At 36.0% G+C, this 17,986-nt stretch overlaps 1 protein-coding gene across 1 annotated transcript; it reads right to left on the bottom strand.

Moving 5' to 3' along the window:
* Positions 1-7,205: 7,205 nt before the first annotated feature.
* On the bottom strand, positions 7,206-17,515 carry LOC127879636 (uncharacterized protein C9orf85 homolog). The gene is made up of 4 exons (XM_052426610.1): positions 17,227-17,515; positions 11,756-11,869; positions 8,680-8,762; positions 7,206-8,405 (listed from the first exon to the last, which is right to left on the bottom strand). Exons 1-4 carry the CDS (start codon positions 17,433-17,435, stop codon positions 8,056-8,058), a joined length of 756 nt encoding a protein of 251 aa, XP_052282570.1. The 5' UTR covers positions 17,436-17,515; the 3' UTR covers positions 7,206-8,055.
* Between the last annotated feature and the right edge of the window lie 471 nt (positions 17,516-17,986).

The raw sequence follows: 17,986 nt of genomic DNA on the forward strand, positions 1-17,986 counted from the left end.
TGAACTCAAAGTGTGACCTTGACCTTGGAGATATCGACGTAATTATTTCGCGCGACACACCGTCCAATGATGGTGAACAAATGTGCCAAATGATTTTAAAATCTGACAATGAACGACATAGTTATGGCCCGGACAAGCTTATTCCGCCAGCCAGCCAGCCAGCCCGCCAGCCCGCCCGCATTCGCCAATCTAATAACCAGTTTTTTCCTTCGGAAAACCTGGTTAAAAACCTTAATGTAAACTTTTGCAGTAAAATTAATGATAAATTGTCATGTTAACAAATATTGCAATTGTATTTATGTGTTTCAAAGAGATTTAAAATAACGCAGGTTGACATAAGAACTTCTTTCTTTGAATGCAACATGACTTGTGGATCACTCAACACAGAAAATTTAGGTTATTTGGATATTTTATTTAATTCCAATAAATTAAGTTTGTCTTTTAAAACCCTTCGTTAAATTTACATAATCTTTTAAAAGGTACCGATGTATTCATATTTATGATGTAGATTAAAAACATATGAATGAAATAACTATTGTATCCGACATCACCTGCATTATAAACATCTACAGTAAAACTTCACTATGAAAACCACAAGAGGGACTTCTTAACATTGGTCTTAATAGTGAGGTGGTCTTAATGCCGAGTTTTCATTTATTTTTATGGAAAGATTACCGGTAAACAAATGGTAAATATTAAAAACTTTAATCTGCTTGCATGCAATATAACATTAATCAATCAATACATTGTACAAAGATACATGTAGTATTTCAAGCTTTCAAAAAAGAACTGAAACATCATTATACCTTTTGGTAATCTCATAATGTGTTGCAACGTTGTCAATAGGTTATCAGCTGCATAAAAATTTAATAAAGCAGACAAATAATGTTCAACTATAAAATGACAGAAGGGAGCCGCACAAATGACATTCTGGAGGAATAGAAAAATTTAACAAGAGCACCGCATAACGGGCGCCCCGCTCGGCTGCGAAAGCTTGTCAGAATGTTTTTTTATCCCCCGCCAGAGGCGGAGGGATATTGTTTTGGCGTTGTCCGTCCGTCCGGCACTTTTGTGTCCGGAGCCATATCTTGGAAGTGCTTTTGCGGATTTCATTGAAAGTTCGTATGAGTATATATATGCATAAGAGGATGATGCATGCCAAATGGCATTGTACACCATCTGTTAAAAACAGAGTTATGGCCCTTTGTATCTTGAAAAAATGCTTTTTACTATAGGCACTTTTGTGTCTGGAGCCATATCTTGGAAGTGCTTTGGCGGATTTCATTGAAACTTGGTATGAGTATATATATGCATAAGGGGATGATGCACGCCAAATGGCATTGTACACCATCTGTTAAAAACAGAGTTATCGCCCTTTGTATCTTGAAAAATGCTTTTTACTATAGGCACTTTTGTGTCCGGAGCCATATCTTGGAAGTGCTTTGGCGGATTTCATTTAAACTTGATATGAGTATATATATGCATAAGAGGATAATGCACCCCAAATGGCATTGTATACAATCTGTTAAAAACAGAGTTATGGCCCTTTGTATCTTGAAAAAATGCTTTTTACTATAGGCACTTTTGTGTCCGGAGCCATATCTTGGAAGTGCTTTGGCGGATTTCATAGAAACTTGGTATGAGTATATATCCCGTGCCAGAGGCGGAGGGATATTGTTTTGGCGTTGTCCGGCTGTCCGTCCGTCTGTCACTTTTGTGTCCAGAGCCATATCTTGGAAGTGCTTTGGCGGATTGCATTGAAACTTCGTATGAGTATATATATAGATAAGAGGATAATGCACGCAAAATGGCATTGTACACCATCTGTTAATAACGGAGTTATGGCCCTTTGTATCTTGAAAAAATGCTTGTTTTTTTTAAGATCATCTCACAAATGACCACCACACCCTCACACTATACCCCCCCCCCCCCACCCCTCCCCATCCCCCTCCCAATTTTATACCCCGCCAGAGGCGGAGGGATATTGTTTTGGCGTTGTCCGTCCGTCCGTCCGGCACTTTTGTGTCCGGAGCCATATCTTGGAAGTTCTTTGGTGGATTTCATTTAAACTTGGTATGAGTATATATATGCATAAGAGGATGATGCACACCAAATGGCATTGTACACCATCTGTTAAAAACAGACTTATGGCCCTTTGTATCTTGAAAAAATGCTTTTTAGTGTCCGGAGCCATATCTTGGAAGTGCTTTGGCGGATTTCATTGAAACTTGATGAGTATATATATGCATAAGAGGATGATGCACGCCAAATGGCATTGTACACCATCTATTAAAAACAGACTTATGGCCCTTTGTATCTTGAAAAAATGCTTTTTACTATAGGAACTTTTGTGTCCGGAGCCATATCTTGGAAGTGCTTTGGCGGATTTCATTTAAACTTGGTATGAGTATATATATGCATAAGAGGATGATGCACGCCAAATGGCATTGTACACCATCTGTTAAAAACAGACTTATGGCCCTTTTTATCTTGAAAAAATGCTTTTAACTATAGGCATTTTTGTGTCCGGAGCCATATCTTGGAAGTTCTTTGGTGGATTTCATTTAAACTTGGTATGAGTATATATATGCATAAGAGGATGATGCACGCCAAATGGCATTGTACACCATCTGTTAAAAACAGACTTATGGCCCTTTGTATCTTGAAAAAATGCTTTTTAGTGTCCGGAGCCATATCCTGGAAGTTCTTTGGCGGATTTCATTGAAACTTGGTATGAGTATATATATGCATAAGAGGATGATGCACGCCAAATGGCATTGTACACCATCTGTTAAAAACAGACTTATGGCCCTTTGTATCTTGAAAAAATGCTTTTTACTATAGGCACTTTTGTGTCCGGAGCCATATCTTGGAAGTGCTTTGGCGGATTTCATTAAAACTTGGTATGAGTATATATATGCATAATTGGATGATGCACGCCAAATGGCATTGTACACCATCTGTTAAAAACAGACTTATGGCCCTTTGTATCTTGAAAAAATGCTTTTTACTATAGGCATTTTTGTGTCCGGAGCCATATCTTGGAAGTGCTTTGGCGGATTTTTTAAAGTGAATACATGTGACTAATCATGTTTCCAAAATAACACCAATGATTCCCGTACCCAATGATAAATGATTAACCATCAAAACATTTCAAGGTATGTCATGGCAGATGTTGTGTTCACTCTGCAACACTCTGAAAATTGAGCGTATGTAAACGTTGAATGTTTTTGTGGAAAACGCACGACTTGATAATTCACCTAAATAAATTGTGAAGGCTTAAGAACCTTCCTTTGTCTTAGTTTTGTGTTATTGTCCTCCGTCCGTCCATCTATCATTATGTTCATCCGTCCAATTTGCACCCATCCTCAAACAAAGCATATGTTGCGGGGGATACCTTGGGCCTTTCAGGCCCTCTTGTCTTTTTGTTTTTTTAAGAGGTCACAGTGACCATGACCTTTGACCTAGTGACCCAACAAGAGGTGTTTGTCAGAAACACAATGCCCCCTACTGCGCCACATTGAAATAACATTTATATTTTTCATTTGGCAGGTATAGAAATCATCTCCCTTTAAAGGTCATTACTTCCCTTGAATTTTGTCCAATCTAATCCGGGGGGTGGGGAGGTTCTCATAGTCAATTATGACCATGTCAGACATCACTGACAACCAAGGCCTGTTGTTTAAAAGAGATCATAGCCAGAGTTTTTTTCTTTTTCATAGCCAGAGTTGATCATGACATAAGTCCACAGGTATGTATGTATGTATGTAATAATTATATCATTAAAAAAAAACTTTGACAATCATTTGGGTTATAAATAATCAAAATAATAAATCTGTACAGTAACTGTGAAAAGAACTTCAATTCTTGGTAAGGAAATATATAATATGAGATATATAATTATATATATTACTTCCCTTGAAAATAATTGTCTATAACAAATCTCTATTTTTAGTAGCAAATAATTAAAAGCCACTACCGTGACTGTAGATTCATCACTCAAAATGTGCAGCTCCATGAGATACACATGCATGCCAAATATATAAAGTGGCTATGTTAAATATTGAATAATTTTCTCCCTTTTTAAAGCTTATTACTTCCCTTAAATCTGTATTTTTTACCATAGACCGTAAAGGATGACCTTGACCTTGTACCACAATGTATTTGTCAGAAACACAATGCCGCCTACTGCGCCGCTTTGATTTATTTAACAAAAATATATATGTGGACAGGTAAGATAACTATTTTCATTTAAAGCTTATTACTTCCCTTGACTTTGTTTTTTCGATCCTAGACCTTGAAGGATGATGTTCACCTTGAAATTTTACCACTCAAAATGTGCAGCTCCATGAGATACACATGCATGCCAAATATCAAGGTGCTATTTTCAATATTTATAAAGTAATGGCCAATGTTAAGGTTTTAGCACGACGCCTATGGCGGAAGGCGGAGGTCGGACGACGAGCTGGCTATGACAATAGCACGGGTTTTCTCTGAAAACAGCCTCGCTAAAAATTAACACACCTGCATCTTTCCAATGCCGAATTTATGGGTAAATTGCTGTTTAGATTTCCCATCACTCACGTTGAATAAATCAATCTTTTTCTTATAAACACAACTTTTAGTTTCTGCATATCCATTTTGAATAACGATATAGCATACAGGTTGGTTTTTATATCCAACACAAACAATACCATCGTACTTGATTATCCTAACTGTTAAATTCATTGCAGTTTTCAATCTTTGAAGTGTGTACCTAACAACTTATTTTAATCATCAAAGATCATATTAAGTATTTATCAATCAGGGATCAATAGTTAAAAAGAAAACAAGAGGGCCATGATAGCCCTGAATCGCTCACCTGACTCATTAAGATCAGATGAAAACTATGACCTCTATTGTCTACACAATGTTTTTCTATGATTTGACCTAGTGACCTAGTTCCTGACTCTAGATGACCCAAATACAATCCCAATCCAGATTTCATCAAGATAAACATTCTGACCACAGTTCATAAATATTGGATGAAAACTGTGACCTCTATTGTCAACACAAGGTTTTTCTATTTATTTGACCTAGATTTTTACCCCAGATGACCCAAATACAATCCCACCGAGATTTCATCAAGAATTCTGACCAAATTTCATAAAGGTTGGATGAAAACTGTGATCTCTAATGTCTACATAAGGTTTTTCTATTATTTGACCTAGTGACCTAGTTTTTGACCCCAGATGACCCAAATAAAATCCCAACCCAGATTTCATCAAGATAAACATTCTGACCAAATTTCATAAAGATTGGATGAAAACTGTGACCTCTATTGTCTACAGAAGGTTGTTCTATTATTTGACCTAGTGACCTTGTTTTTGACCCCAGATGACCCAAATACAATCCCAAACCGGATTTCATCAAGATAAACATTTTGACCAAATTTCATCAAGATTGGATGCAAACTGTGACCTCTACTGTCTACACAAACAAATTGTTGACGGACGGACGCACGGACACACGCAGGCACGCACAACGGACGCCGGACATCACACGATCACATAAGCTCACTGTGTCACTTCATGACAGGTGACCTAAAAATATGTGTCAGAGATAAACATGAACAGTTGTGGTTAAAATCCTATAATAACAAGGGCTGTTTGTAAAACATGCATGCCCCCCTATATGGGCTATAAGTTGTAGTAGCAGCCATTGTGTGAATACGTTTTTTGTCACTGTGAATGGTGGTGGTGGTGGTGGTGGTGGTGGTGGTGGTGGTGGTGGTGGTGTAGTAGTAGTAGTAGTAGTAGTAGTAGTAGTAGTAGTAGTAGTAGTAGTAGTAGTAGTATAGTAGTTGTAGTAGTAGTAGTAGTAGTAGTAGTAGTAGTAGTAGAAGAAGTAGTAGAAGTAGTAGTAGTAGAAGTAGTAGTAGAAGTAGTAGTAGTAGTAGTAGTGGTAGTAGTAGTAGTAGTAGTAGTAGTAGTAGTAGTAGTAGTAGTAGTAGTGGTAAAAGTAGTAGTAGTAGTGGCAGTAGTAATAGAAGTAGTAATAGTAGACGTGGTGGTGGTGGTGGTGGTGGTAGTAGTACTAGTAGTAGTAGTACTAGTAGTAGTAGTAGTAGTAGTAGTAGTAGTAGTAGTAGTAGTAGTAGTAGTAGTAGTAGTAGTAGTAGTGGTAGTAGTAGTAGTAGTAGTAGTAGTAGTAGTAGTAGTAGTAGTAGTAGTAGTAGTAGTAGTAGTAGTAGTAGTAGTAGTAGTAGCAGTAGCAGTTGCAGTAGCAGCATTACAAGACCAATACTTAAGAATGATCAAATGGGAAAAGGTAACATAGCACCAGCAGTAAATATGGGGCTCATTTACAGGTCAGATTTGGAATCTCTGCTGTAAAATGAGATTTTGAATGAATTAAAGGGAGGCAAATCTGTAATAAAAAGAACATGCATAAACCGTAGTTGTTTCCTTTGTTTGAACCATGCTAAATCCTTACAAGTTTGGAAAGAATTGGATGAAAAAATTGGATTTTATTGCATAAACACCATTTTCTCAATTCAAGGGGAGGTAATTCTGTACTTCATGGACCAATAATGCTCATTTTTTGTAGGGTTTGTGTCCTCATTGATATAAAGACACTGTGCAAATTTGGAAAGGATCGGACAAAAAATGTGGAAGATTTTTGAAAGTTTTCACAAAATAGGCAAAAACGAATAAACATGCAAAGTTCAACGAGCTCCTGCGGCCATGTTTTTTGACGAATCAAATTTCTTTGAACAACTTTTTCAGGGGAGCCCTCAAAGGTCATCCCTGTGAAATGTTTTGAAAATCTGATGAGCGGTTTCTGACAAGAAGATTTTTTAAGGTTTTTACCATATATGGTCATGGCGGCCATCTTGGTTATGTGATCAAATTTTTTTTAACAATTCTTTTGTCCCATGACCTAGGGATGCTCCACATGAAATTTAGTTGAAATTGGCTCAATGGTTTAGTAGAAGAAGATGTTTACAAATTTGTATACGGACGGACGGACGGACGCCGGACGCTGAGTGATCACAATAGCTCACCTCGAGCTATCGCTCAGGTGAGCTAAAAACAAGGGCCCCAAATCTTACATCTTGCAGTATATGCAAAATACTGTTTTCTTTAATTGGGTAACAATGAGTTTGTTTGAAAACCAAAAAGAAACACAAACACGAAAACCCAATAGAAACACAAACACCAAAATAGTAAGGTGTTAAATTTACTGGTCATTTGGAGGTGTGCAGTAGAGAAATTTCTTTTATTAATACCGATTTAAGTGGTAGAAATGGCATCAAGCAGGTTGGTCGGACAGATGAGTGTAACAACCATGGAAATAAAGAAGGACAAATCAGGACTAAACAAGAGGGCCTGAAATGTCCAAAGTCGCTCACCTGAGATACAAAGGAACAGATCTGTTCTGTGCAGCCCAAGATATCATTAGAACAAATGTTCTGACCAAGTTTCATGAACTATAAATGTAACTTTTTTGGGTTGCTAACAAGGTTTTACTATAGCCATATAAGGATAAATTTACTATAGCCATATACGGATATATTCCCAGCCCCCTAATTTCATGAAGATCAGGCAATAAATGTGGCCTCTGAAGTGTAAACAAGGCAAATGTTGACAAGGCACAACGGACAAAAGGCGATCACAAAAGCTCACCATGAGCTCATTGTGCTCAGGTGAGCTAATAATGGTGCTTGTCACAGTGAATTGGTTGTAATGACGGGGTTGTCGTGAAGAGTTTTTACTGTGTACTGTACATGTTTTTTGTTTTCAAATTGCTAATAGATTCATTCAGAAGACCAAGAAACAAAACTTTCTGGTAAATTAGAACAATATTGCCAAACAAGCAAACATTACTTCAACTCTGTACAGCTCTTCCTGAAGAATTACACAGCTTGAGCAAGCTCCCTCGACATTTTTGCATGACCGATTGCAAGTACTTGTAAACATTCTATAGATTGCAATTCAACATTTTATAAAAACTCCATAATTTGTAGTTTACAGATATTTACAGTAAACTGTTATACAGCTTAAATCATAATTATTAACACTGTCCAGGTTCTAAAATGTTCATTTTCCGCATATCATTATTGGTCTCAGATATGTCAACCTTCAAGTGCATGTCAAGTGAATCAGACTGACATGTACCAGCATCCAAATCTCTATTAGTCTCCATCACTCGCTGTTCCACTCTGTCGGAAAGACCCCCAGATTTGATGCTAGTTTCACCACAACCTGAATCCTCACTGTTGTCTAAGTCCTCACTGTTGTCTGAATCCCCGTTGCTGTCTGAATCCTCATTGTTGTCACTCTCATCTTTGCTGCTTGCTGGAAGCTTATTGAAGGCATCTGTATCAGATAGCAAGCCTTTTTCCTGGTTTCTAAGGAATGTTCCTGTCAATCAAAGCAATTAAATGTAAACAGTTAATGCATTAATTATCAATTAAGTATTGATTTTGTTCCCAAATGTACAAAAAACAACTTCCTGTTACAATGTATTTGTACCCCACAACTATTCAGTTTCATGTCACATACTATTAAGAAATATGATACATTAGTATGACAAGTGAAGTAGCATCTTTTACGGACAGATAATTTAGTATGACTGTATCACCAAGGTAACTTACATTATCTCTAAAAGAAACATGTAACAACACGGGCTACATACTGCGTTTTCTTTCTGGCAGTTGTTCAAGTTCAAACTGCAAATCTCTGTCATCAGAAGCAGCCTCTGCAGGTGACTTGCTAGGTCTGAAACAGCAAGCTATAGTTCAGCTACCAGTACTAGACATCAAGACTTGCTAGGTCTGAAACAGCAAGCTATAGTTCAGTTACTAGTACTAGACATCAAGACTTGCTAGGTCTGAAACAGTAAGCTATAGTTCAGCTACCAGTACAAGACATCAAGACTTGCTAGGTCTGAAACAGCAAGCTATAGTTCAGCTACTAGTACTAGACATCAAGACTTGCTAGGTCTGAAACAGCAAGCTATAGTTCAGCTACTAGTACTAGACATCAAGACTTGCTAGGTCTGAAACAGTAAGCTATAGTTCAGCTACTAGTACTAGACATCAAGACTTGCTAAGTCTGAAACAGCAAGCTATAGTTCAGCTACTAGTACTAGACATCAAGACTTGCTAGGTCTGAAACAGCAAGCTATAGTTCAGATACTAGTACTAGACATCAAGACTTGCTAGGTCTGAAACAGTACGCTATAGTTCAGCTACCAGTACTAGACATCAAGACTTGCTAGGTCTGAAACAGCAAGCTATAGTTCAGCTACTAGTACCAGACATTCAGACTTGAAAGGTCTGAAACAGCAAGCTATAGTTCAGCTACCAGTACCAGACATTCAGACTTGATAGGTCTGAAACAGCAAGCAATAGTTCAGCTACCAGTACCAGACATTCAGACTTGATAGGTCTGAAACAGCAAGCTATATTTTAGCTACCAGTACCAGACAATGAGACATGCTCAGTCTGAAACATCAAGCTATAGTTCAGCTACTTAAGTACTAGTACCAGACTACAAGACTTGCTAGCTCTGAAAAAGCAAGCTATAGTTCATCTACTAGTACCAGACATCAATATTCTATATTCAAAGTTACTAAGTCAAAAAAGGGCCATAATTCCGTAAAAATGACAACCAGAGTTATGCTACTTGTCCTTTTACTGTACCCTCATGATAGTTTGCGAGTGTTCCAAGTATGAAAGAAATATCTATGATACTTTAGGGGTAAAGTGGACCAAAACACAAAACTTAACCAAATTTTCAATTTTCTAAGTATATAGGGCACATAATTCAGTCCAAATGCCAGTCAGAGTTACATAACTTTGCCTGCACAGTCCCCTTATGATAGTTAATAAGTGTTTCAAGTATGAAAGCAATAGCTTTGAAACTGTAGGAATAAAGTGGACCGAAACACAAAACTTAACCAAATTTTCAATTTTCTAAGTATAAAAAGGGCACATAATACTGTCAAAATGCACGCCAGAGTTATCTAACTTTGTATGCCCAGTCCCCTCATGATAGTAAGTAAGTGTACCAAGTTTGAATGCAATAGCATTGATACTTTCTGAGAAAAGTGGACCTAAACGCAAAACTTAACCGGACGCCGACGCCAACGCCGACGCCAACGCCGACGCCAAGGTGATGACAATAGCTCATAATTTTTTTTCAAAAATAGATGAGCTAAAAAAACTCCAAAAAAACATTATAAAGAAAACTTATAAGTCCAAGGCCCATAACTTTGCCAAAAAACAAAGGACTGGAATGAAACTCACGCTTTATCTGTAGTTGATGAAGGTACTCACTTACCAACAAGAGATGTGTTCGTCAGAAACACAATGCCCCCTAATGCGCCGCTTTAAAGTAAAATTTCAATTTATCATTTGGCAGGTATAGAAATCATCTCCCTTTAAAGCTTATTACTTCCCTTGGATTTTGTCCAATCCAACCAGGGGGGGGGGTCTGTAGACAGCAAAGGCCTGTGGTTTATCAAAGAGATCATAGCCAGAGTTTATCATGTATCTATGGACATTCGTCCACAGGTATGTAATGAACCCTATCATTCACAAATTAGTACAGGAAAGAAATGATAATCAAATCATTTAAAAAAAAACGTTGACAAATCAATCATTTGAGTTATAAATAATCAAAATATAAAATCAGTACAGTAACTGTGAAAAGAACTTAAATTCTTGGTAAGGAAATATATAATCTGAGATTCATAATAATATAAATTACTTCCCTTGAAAATAATTGTCTCTAACAAATCTTTATTTTTAGTAGCAAATAATTAAAAGTCACTACCGTAACTGTAGATTCACCACTTAAAATGTGCAGCTCCATGAGATACACATACATGCCAAATATAAAGTTGCTATGTTCAATATTGAATAATTATCTCCCTTTAAAGCTTATTACTTCGCTTGGATTTGTATTTTTGACCATAGACCTTAAAGGATGACCTTGACCTTTTACCACAATGTGTTTGACAGAAACACAATGCTGCCTACTGCGCCACTTTGATTTATTTAACAAAAATATATAATTTGGCAGGTCAGATAATTATGTCCATTTACAACACAATGTAAAGCTTATTATTTCCTGTGGATTTGTTTTTTCGACCCCTTGACCAAGTTTTTGACCCGGCATGACCCATATTTGAACTTGACCTAGATATTGTCTAGATACAACTTCTGGCCAAGTTTCGTTAAGATCAGATGAAAACTATTTGAAATAGAGAGCGGACACGAAAAGTGTAACAGACTTACGGACAGTGCGAAATTTATATACCCCCTTTTCTTGAAAGTGGGCATAAAAATCAGCTCAATATCTGAAAGACCTCCGGAAAACGGACTGCCGGATGGACAGTCCAATTGCTATACGCCATATACCGGGGAGCATAATAATGTTTTATCATTTCACACTCTTGGTTTTCTTAACTTAACTACTTGTTTAAATTTGGGTGAATAATCTTATCAGTTATATTGTCAATGTAAACTTTTGAATTTTACACAAGCAAAAACAAAACATACAAAAGCATCATAAGATTCAAGTAACAGTAAAAATGTATTATAGTCATTACTGCAGAAACTGATGCACTATCTTTTATCACCAATCTCATAATTATATTTCTATGATTTTTCACTGAAATCAACACAATTGAGTAATCTTTATTAATTGATTTCGTATTCTAATGCAAATGTAAAATTCAATGTCTAAGAGTATCTGTTACTTACTTTTGAACTATATCTGTACTCTCACCACATTTTGCACACTTGCCAGACACAGCGCTACATGACTGACAATACACCAGGTAGGCCTTCTTAACTGTCTTCTGTCTGCATGTTGCACTAAAATATCAGCAACTGGGCAATCATGGGTTTACTTGTACTGAGCCGATATTCATAATTGATACAGGACTTAACATATAAATTATAATAAGTGACTTTCTATGATTAATATTGTGCTTTCCACAGTGATTTTTTTCGGATGGCCCAAGACCTTAACCCATTTATGCCTAGTGGACTCTCCCATCCTGCTAAATTGGATCAATTTATTTCTCAAATTAGGGATGTCTAGTATATTTATTTCTATTTTTAGAATATTTCTTACAGAAATTCCTATAAGCAAACAGCGCAGACCCTGATGAGACGCCGCATCATGCGGTGTCTCATCTTGGTCTACGCTGTTTGCTAAGGCCTTTTTTCTAGACGCTAGGCATAAATGGGTTAATAGAGTTGGGTTCAGGAGGAGACCCCACCCCCCTCCCTACATTAATTTCATTTTAAATTTAAAGCATGGAAGGGCTTTATTATGAGTCTTAGAGAAAAAAACACAGTCATAAAGTCTTTGATAGGTATAATCCTCACTCGATTGATTCCCAAATAAATGCGTATACAACCAACTCTAACTATTAGTGCATAATTACATGTACTACTTTCTCTATCTCTATACATTACATGATTATCGGGTATAGTACAGTATATTAACGAAGGGCTATAGATAACAAGCGTATTTGTGTTATTACGCAATAAAAATAACCAACAAGGGACAAAATTGTCACAAAACCAGGTTTTCATTGTGAAAAAAAAATCTGATAAAGGGAGAAAACTCAAACTGAACTTTTGAAATGACCAAAAAAAATTAACCCCCTTTGTAAGTTTTTTTTTTTTTTTAAATCTATTTTTAGTCGTGGCGACCTTGACATTGGAGATATTGACGTGATTCTTTCGTGGGACACACCGTCCCATGATGGTGAACAAATGTGCCAAATGATTTTAAAATCTCACAATGAATGACATAGTTATGGCCAGGACAAGCTCATTTATGGCCATTTTTGACCTTTGAACTCAAAGTGTGACCTTGACCTTGGAGATATCGACGTAATTATTTCGCGCGACACACCGTCCAATGATGGTGAACAAATGTGCCAAATGATTTTAAAATCTGACGATGAACAACATAGTTATGGCTCGGACAAGCTCATTTATGGCCATTTTTGACCTTTGAACTCAAAGTGTGACCTTGACCTTGGAGATATCGACGTAATTATTTCGCGCGACACACCGTCCAATGATGGTGAACAAATGTGCCAAATGATTTTAAAATCTGACAATGAACGACATAGTTATGGCCCGGACAAGCTTATTCTGCCAGCCCGCCAGCCCGCAAGCCAGCCAGCCCGCCAGCCAGCCCGCCCGCATTCGCCAATCTAATAACCAGTTTTTTCCTTCGGAAAACCTGGTTAAAAACATAATTAAATTCAAAATAAAGCGCACAAAAACACAAATATAAATTTAATAACATAATTCCGTAAAAAAAAAAACTTGCGTCACTAAACGCGATTCTTACAAACACCTGGCGTATTTATAAGACATGTTACTTTTCGTACAAAAATGTACCTGATAGTTTATATGCAGTCCTATGAACAAAAGAAGGCAGTCTTTCCAGCGATTATCAATATTTAGGGTATTATTGTAATTATTCGTAGACCCGTCTGATTTCTAATTTCATTTTTAAGGTATTCAACTCAAAATAACCTGAAAACAGGGTGCATCACTTTGAACATCCATAACTTAATCAATTATGCAGCGATTTTCTCGAACTCGGTCTTATTAAATGCAAAAATGAAAGAACTTTGATCAGAAATTCAGTAATTGTTTGTTGTGTTATGTACAGGTACATTTTTCAATGCCATTTGTATAAATAATATAGTAACCTTAGTAGATTCTTATTATATTACATGTATATATGTCATTCCCTAAATTACCCAATTGAGTTAAAAAACCGGGGTTGAAAAACACAATTAAGCTCATAACTAGGTGGGTGAATTTTTTTGCTAAAACTCTATTGAATTTACAAAAACCCTATTGTTGTCAAAAATAGGGGGTGAATTACCCAATATACCCCAAAAGTTATCTATAGCCCTGTTAACAAATTCCATTTTAAAAAGCAAAGTCTGGGCAAATTTTGACAATAATTTTATAAACACACACACTATCACACAGTTCAATTGGCATATGTGACTATTTAAAGATTTTCTGAAATAGATGTCAAATCTTGACCAGGTTTTTCACACTGAAAATGCGTAAATCACCTGACTTGACGTGTGCATGTCATGTACTGTTCATATTCTATTAAAATGACAACCGACAACTACAAGTAAATTTAGATGTTGTGAGCATGAGAGAAGGGATTATACATATCTATGCAACATGTAGCTCTACAAGTGATTTTCTGAAAATCTGCAAAAAAATGAAATCAAATTTCTTGAAAATAAAGTAACATTTGTTTTTATGTTAATGATGAAAATTGTTTATCTTTTGTGTCATTTTTGTAAGTTGGCTTGGTTTTCATTAGTTTTTTTTTTGTTTTTAATTCTTGTAATTATACATATTGTTATTTCCATTGTTTCCAACAAGTCTTGTTTCCAGGATAATCTTTATTATTTTAATGTGTATGCTTCTTCAATATATTTATTGGCCTACACAATCATTAGTTGCAATAATCCAACTCCCAGCTATTGACCTTCCGGGTCACTTAGAGTTGAAACTGGTTACATGTCAAATTTCATGTCAAGTATCCCGGAATATGGGCGGTACTTTAATCGGTAATATTAGCAACATAAACTATTTTCTGGCATAAATAAACACAGACACAGCATATATATATATATGTATATCACCAATGCGCACAGGGCCAAAAAACCTTTCTTTGAAGAAGCCGAATATCGGCCGCTTCCCCAACCGAAGTAACTACTTTTTTCCCCTAATTTGACCAAAATTTTCCCCAATGCTGGAAAAATTTCCCCCCAAATAATATCTAAACTTCGTATAAAAGTGAAAATGGGGGGTATTCGTATTGGTTGAATATGCCTTTCATTACCTCCCGTATTACTCTCCTAGAGGCGGTATGCGTGTTGATCGATTTAGTTGTGCTTACATCGCGAAGTATGATGTTATTCGTGACCAATCCATTTGTTACAGTTTACAGTTATATGATGAATGAAATCAGATAGAATTATTAAATGCAAATATTGAAATTTAAAACACCTATTTTGTTTCTTTTTCCCAATGAGCCGAATTCAAAAGCTATACATAGATTACATTAAAAGGCTATTACGACTTAAAATATGTTCAGTCATGTGGAAGTCATCAGGACCTGCTTCCCACGGGTTGCCAAGTTGTACGAGTTGGCCCTACTTATTCCGCAGTCCACCGCAGTTGTTTAGAGAGGGTTTTCTGTCATTAATGACACATGTACCATATTGAGAACCAGCATGAGCCATAGAAGCCTTGATGAGGATTTACTTATTGAGTGGCACCGTTGAGTCTTGCACCGTTGAGTCTTTCACAGATGGAAATTTTCACGCACTAATTGATGAGTTTAAAGGGAAACAATCTTAATTAAATTAACTTCAGGCACAGTAAAATCCTCTGTTATACAGTTTCATTATGAATGAAATAGTTACAGTTATATGATGGATGAAATTAGTTACAGTTATATGATGGATGAAATCTGTTACAGTTATATGATGAATGAAATCAGTAACAGTTATATGATGAATGAAATCAGATAGAATTATTAAAAGCAAATACACTTCAACACCGATATTACGAAGTCCTCGGGACCGTTAAAAAAACTTCGTATTAATGATAACTTGAAATAAACATATGACAGAAGACTTCTTTGATTCTCTAAAAATAAAACGCTATGGACTTGGCATGGTTTGGTTACACGCTACTATCAATAATTGTTTCTCTTAAAAACGTAAACTAGTCAGATAGCAATAGATTGCTACTAACGGAGGAATAAAACGATTATTTTTCTTCTTTTTTATTTTCCTCTAATTACAGAACAAATAAAATATAATCAATAGCACAAAGTATCAGAACCTTGTTAGAGCCATGTTGACAGTGTGTTTGCGGGAACACCAAATTCATCTGCTATTTGCTACGCGCAGACGACAAAGTGTAATTATCTGCTTAATACAAAGGTGTGAACTTACGCTTAGTGTTTTGCAGTTTTGACTTCGGATTAAAGATTGATAATTAGGTGCGAATTTTATTGTTGGGACCGACAGAATCACTTCGAATTAAGGATTTCTTCGGTTTAATAAAGTTTGGATTAACAATGAAATTTTACATTTAACAAAGAAGAACCAAAATCGGGACCCGAAAAATACTTCGAAATAACGGTGACTTCGGATTATTGGTGTTCGAAAAAACGGTGTTGAAGTGTATTGAGATCTAAAACACCTTTTTTTTTTGCCCAATTATTTAACGTTCCGAACTTTGTGGCTACCCAATATTATTTATTTCATGTATCAAATCCATTATCCAAATGAAATACAAATTTCTTATTTTCCCCAAATAAGAAAAAAATTGCACTATTTTTTCCCTAAAAAAAGGCTGAGGCCCCTTCCCCAAAAAGGGTGTTTTGGCCCTGGAGCAAATTAAAACAACTTGCGTGATGTGATATGCTCATGATAATAATCTTAAGTTTCAAACACGTCAATGGTTCATGTAAATGTGTAATATAAGTTTTTGCAATGGAAAAAGCCCGGTATTTCGTATTCGAAAATAAGCTATTGATTATCTTCGAAATCATCAGCGAGATAAATCTTGTGTCTAATCAACCAATCATAATAAACCGACTTTCTAAGGAACCTCCTTTTATCAACTTTTTGTTTTGAGAATTCATCAACAAAGAACACTCAAATTAATATCAATGGTAACAGGTTTTGTGTTTGTTATGTTGTATTAGGTCGATTTAATTCGATTTTATATAGACAAACTTGAGACTTATTATTGTTTAATCAGGAAGAACGCTGAACTGTACGTATGTAACCATAAGAGAATTCAAGAAGATCTAACACAATCATTGACAGATGACATGTTCTTATATATCTAAATGTTGATTGTTTTTCTACACAGAGCATGGAATTTTTGTGGCTTGATTGGGTAATAAAATCAATACACATTATCAGGCAAATCAGTGAGTACAAAATAAAGAAGGCATGGAGTACTCAAAACTGTATTGATTTGGTAAATTTGTATAATATGATCCCGAAATAAGACAACTTGTGAAAACAAGCGCACCGGGTATTTCATGGCCTACAGTAAGAAATGATTGTTTGTATATAAAAAAATGGTTTAAAGACGAACCAGTGTTGTGTAATTTCGAGGGATTTTACATCGATAATTACCACGTTTTGGCTTGTGACAACGGCTTGTACTTCTTATACTTTATTTTCCAGTCAATGACATCTTTGCATCTTTTACAAACCCCAGCCACTTCGGTATTTACGATCTTCTGTGTCTGCTTGCTAGTGTCATGATAAACATTTTTGAAACCATGTCGATTTTGGTATTTGGGTGGGCCATTTTTTTTCGTGTTTCCTTTTTGCGTACTCATTGTTTAAACCAGTGAAGTTATTGACATTTAATTGTTAATTCACGTGTTTTCGATATTGTTTATGACAACAAATTTATTTTACAAAAGGGTTACACTACACCAATTGAGAACGGCTGATCTATATGCTAGTTTGGTACCCGAAGGACGGGCCGCGGGAGCTTCAATGCACGCCTGACACCAACAAAAATAATGTCGGACACGATGTCATTTCAACAAAACAGGCGTTCAACAATACAAAACTCATTGATAAATGAATTTTACGTGAATTTCTATAGAGCGAAGCTTGTGTGCAACGAGCGACATTGTAATGTTTAACTTGATGAGACCATAAATTAAGTGTATTCCGGACATGATAATCCTGTACAATTTTGTATATATCCTTGTTTTGCATAGATATGTTTTGCCAAACTGTGCAAGCACATGTAAAGTGGAAAAATTATGTTATATTTAATATTATAATTTTTAAACGAATATGACTTATGTTACCAAAAGAAATACAAGAACAGCATAACTTCTTGACGACAACAACAACTTATTGACAACAAGAACAA

This window comes from Dreissena polymorpha, chromosome 4, assembly GCF_020536995.1.
Source record: "Dreissena polymorpha isolate Duluth1 chromosome 4, UMN_Dpol_1.0, whole genome shotgun sequence".
NCBI lineage: Eukaryota > Metazoa > Mollusca > Bivalvia > Myida > Dreissenidae > Dreissena > Dreissena polymorpha.

Coding starts and splice junctions, on each gene's coding strand:
- LOC127879636 (XM_052426610.1), bottom strand. CDS start 17,435: ATGAGTACGCAAAAAGGAAACACGAAAAAAAATGGCCCACCCAAATAC. Junction 11,870..17,226: donor TTGTCACAAGCCAAAACGTG/GTAATTATCGAT, acceptor CTGATATTTTAG/TGCAACATGCAGACAGAAGA. Junction 8,406..8,679: donor ACTGCCAGAAAGAAAACGCA/GTATGTAGCCCG, acceptor TTTGATTGACAG/GAACATTCCTTAGAAACCAG.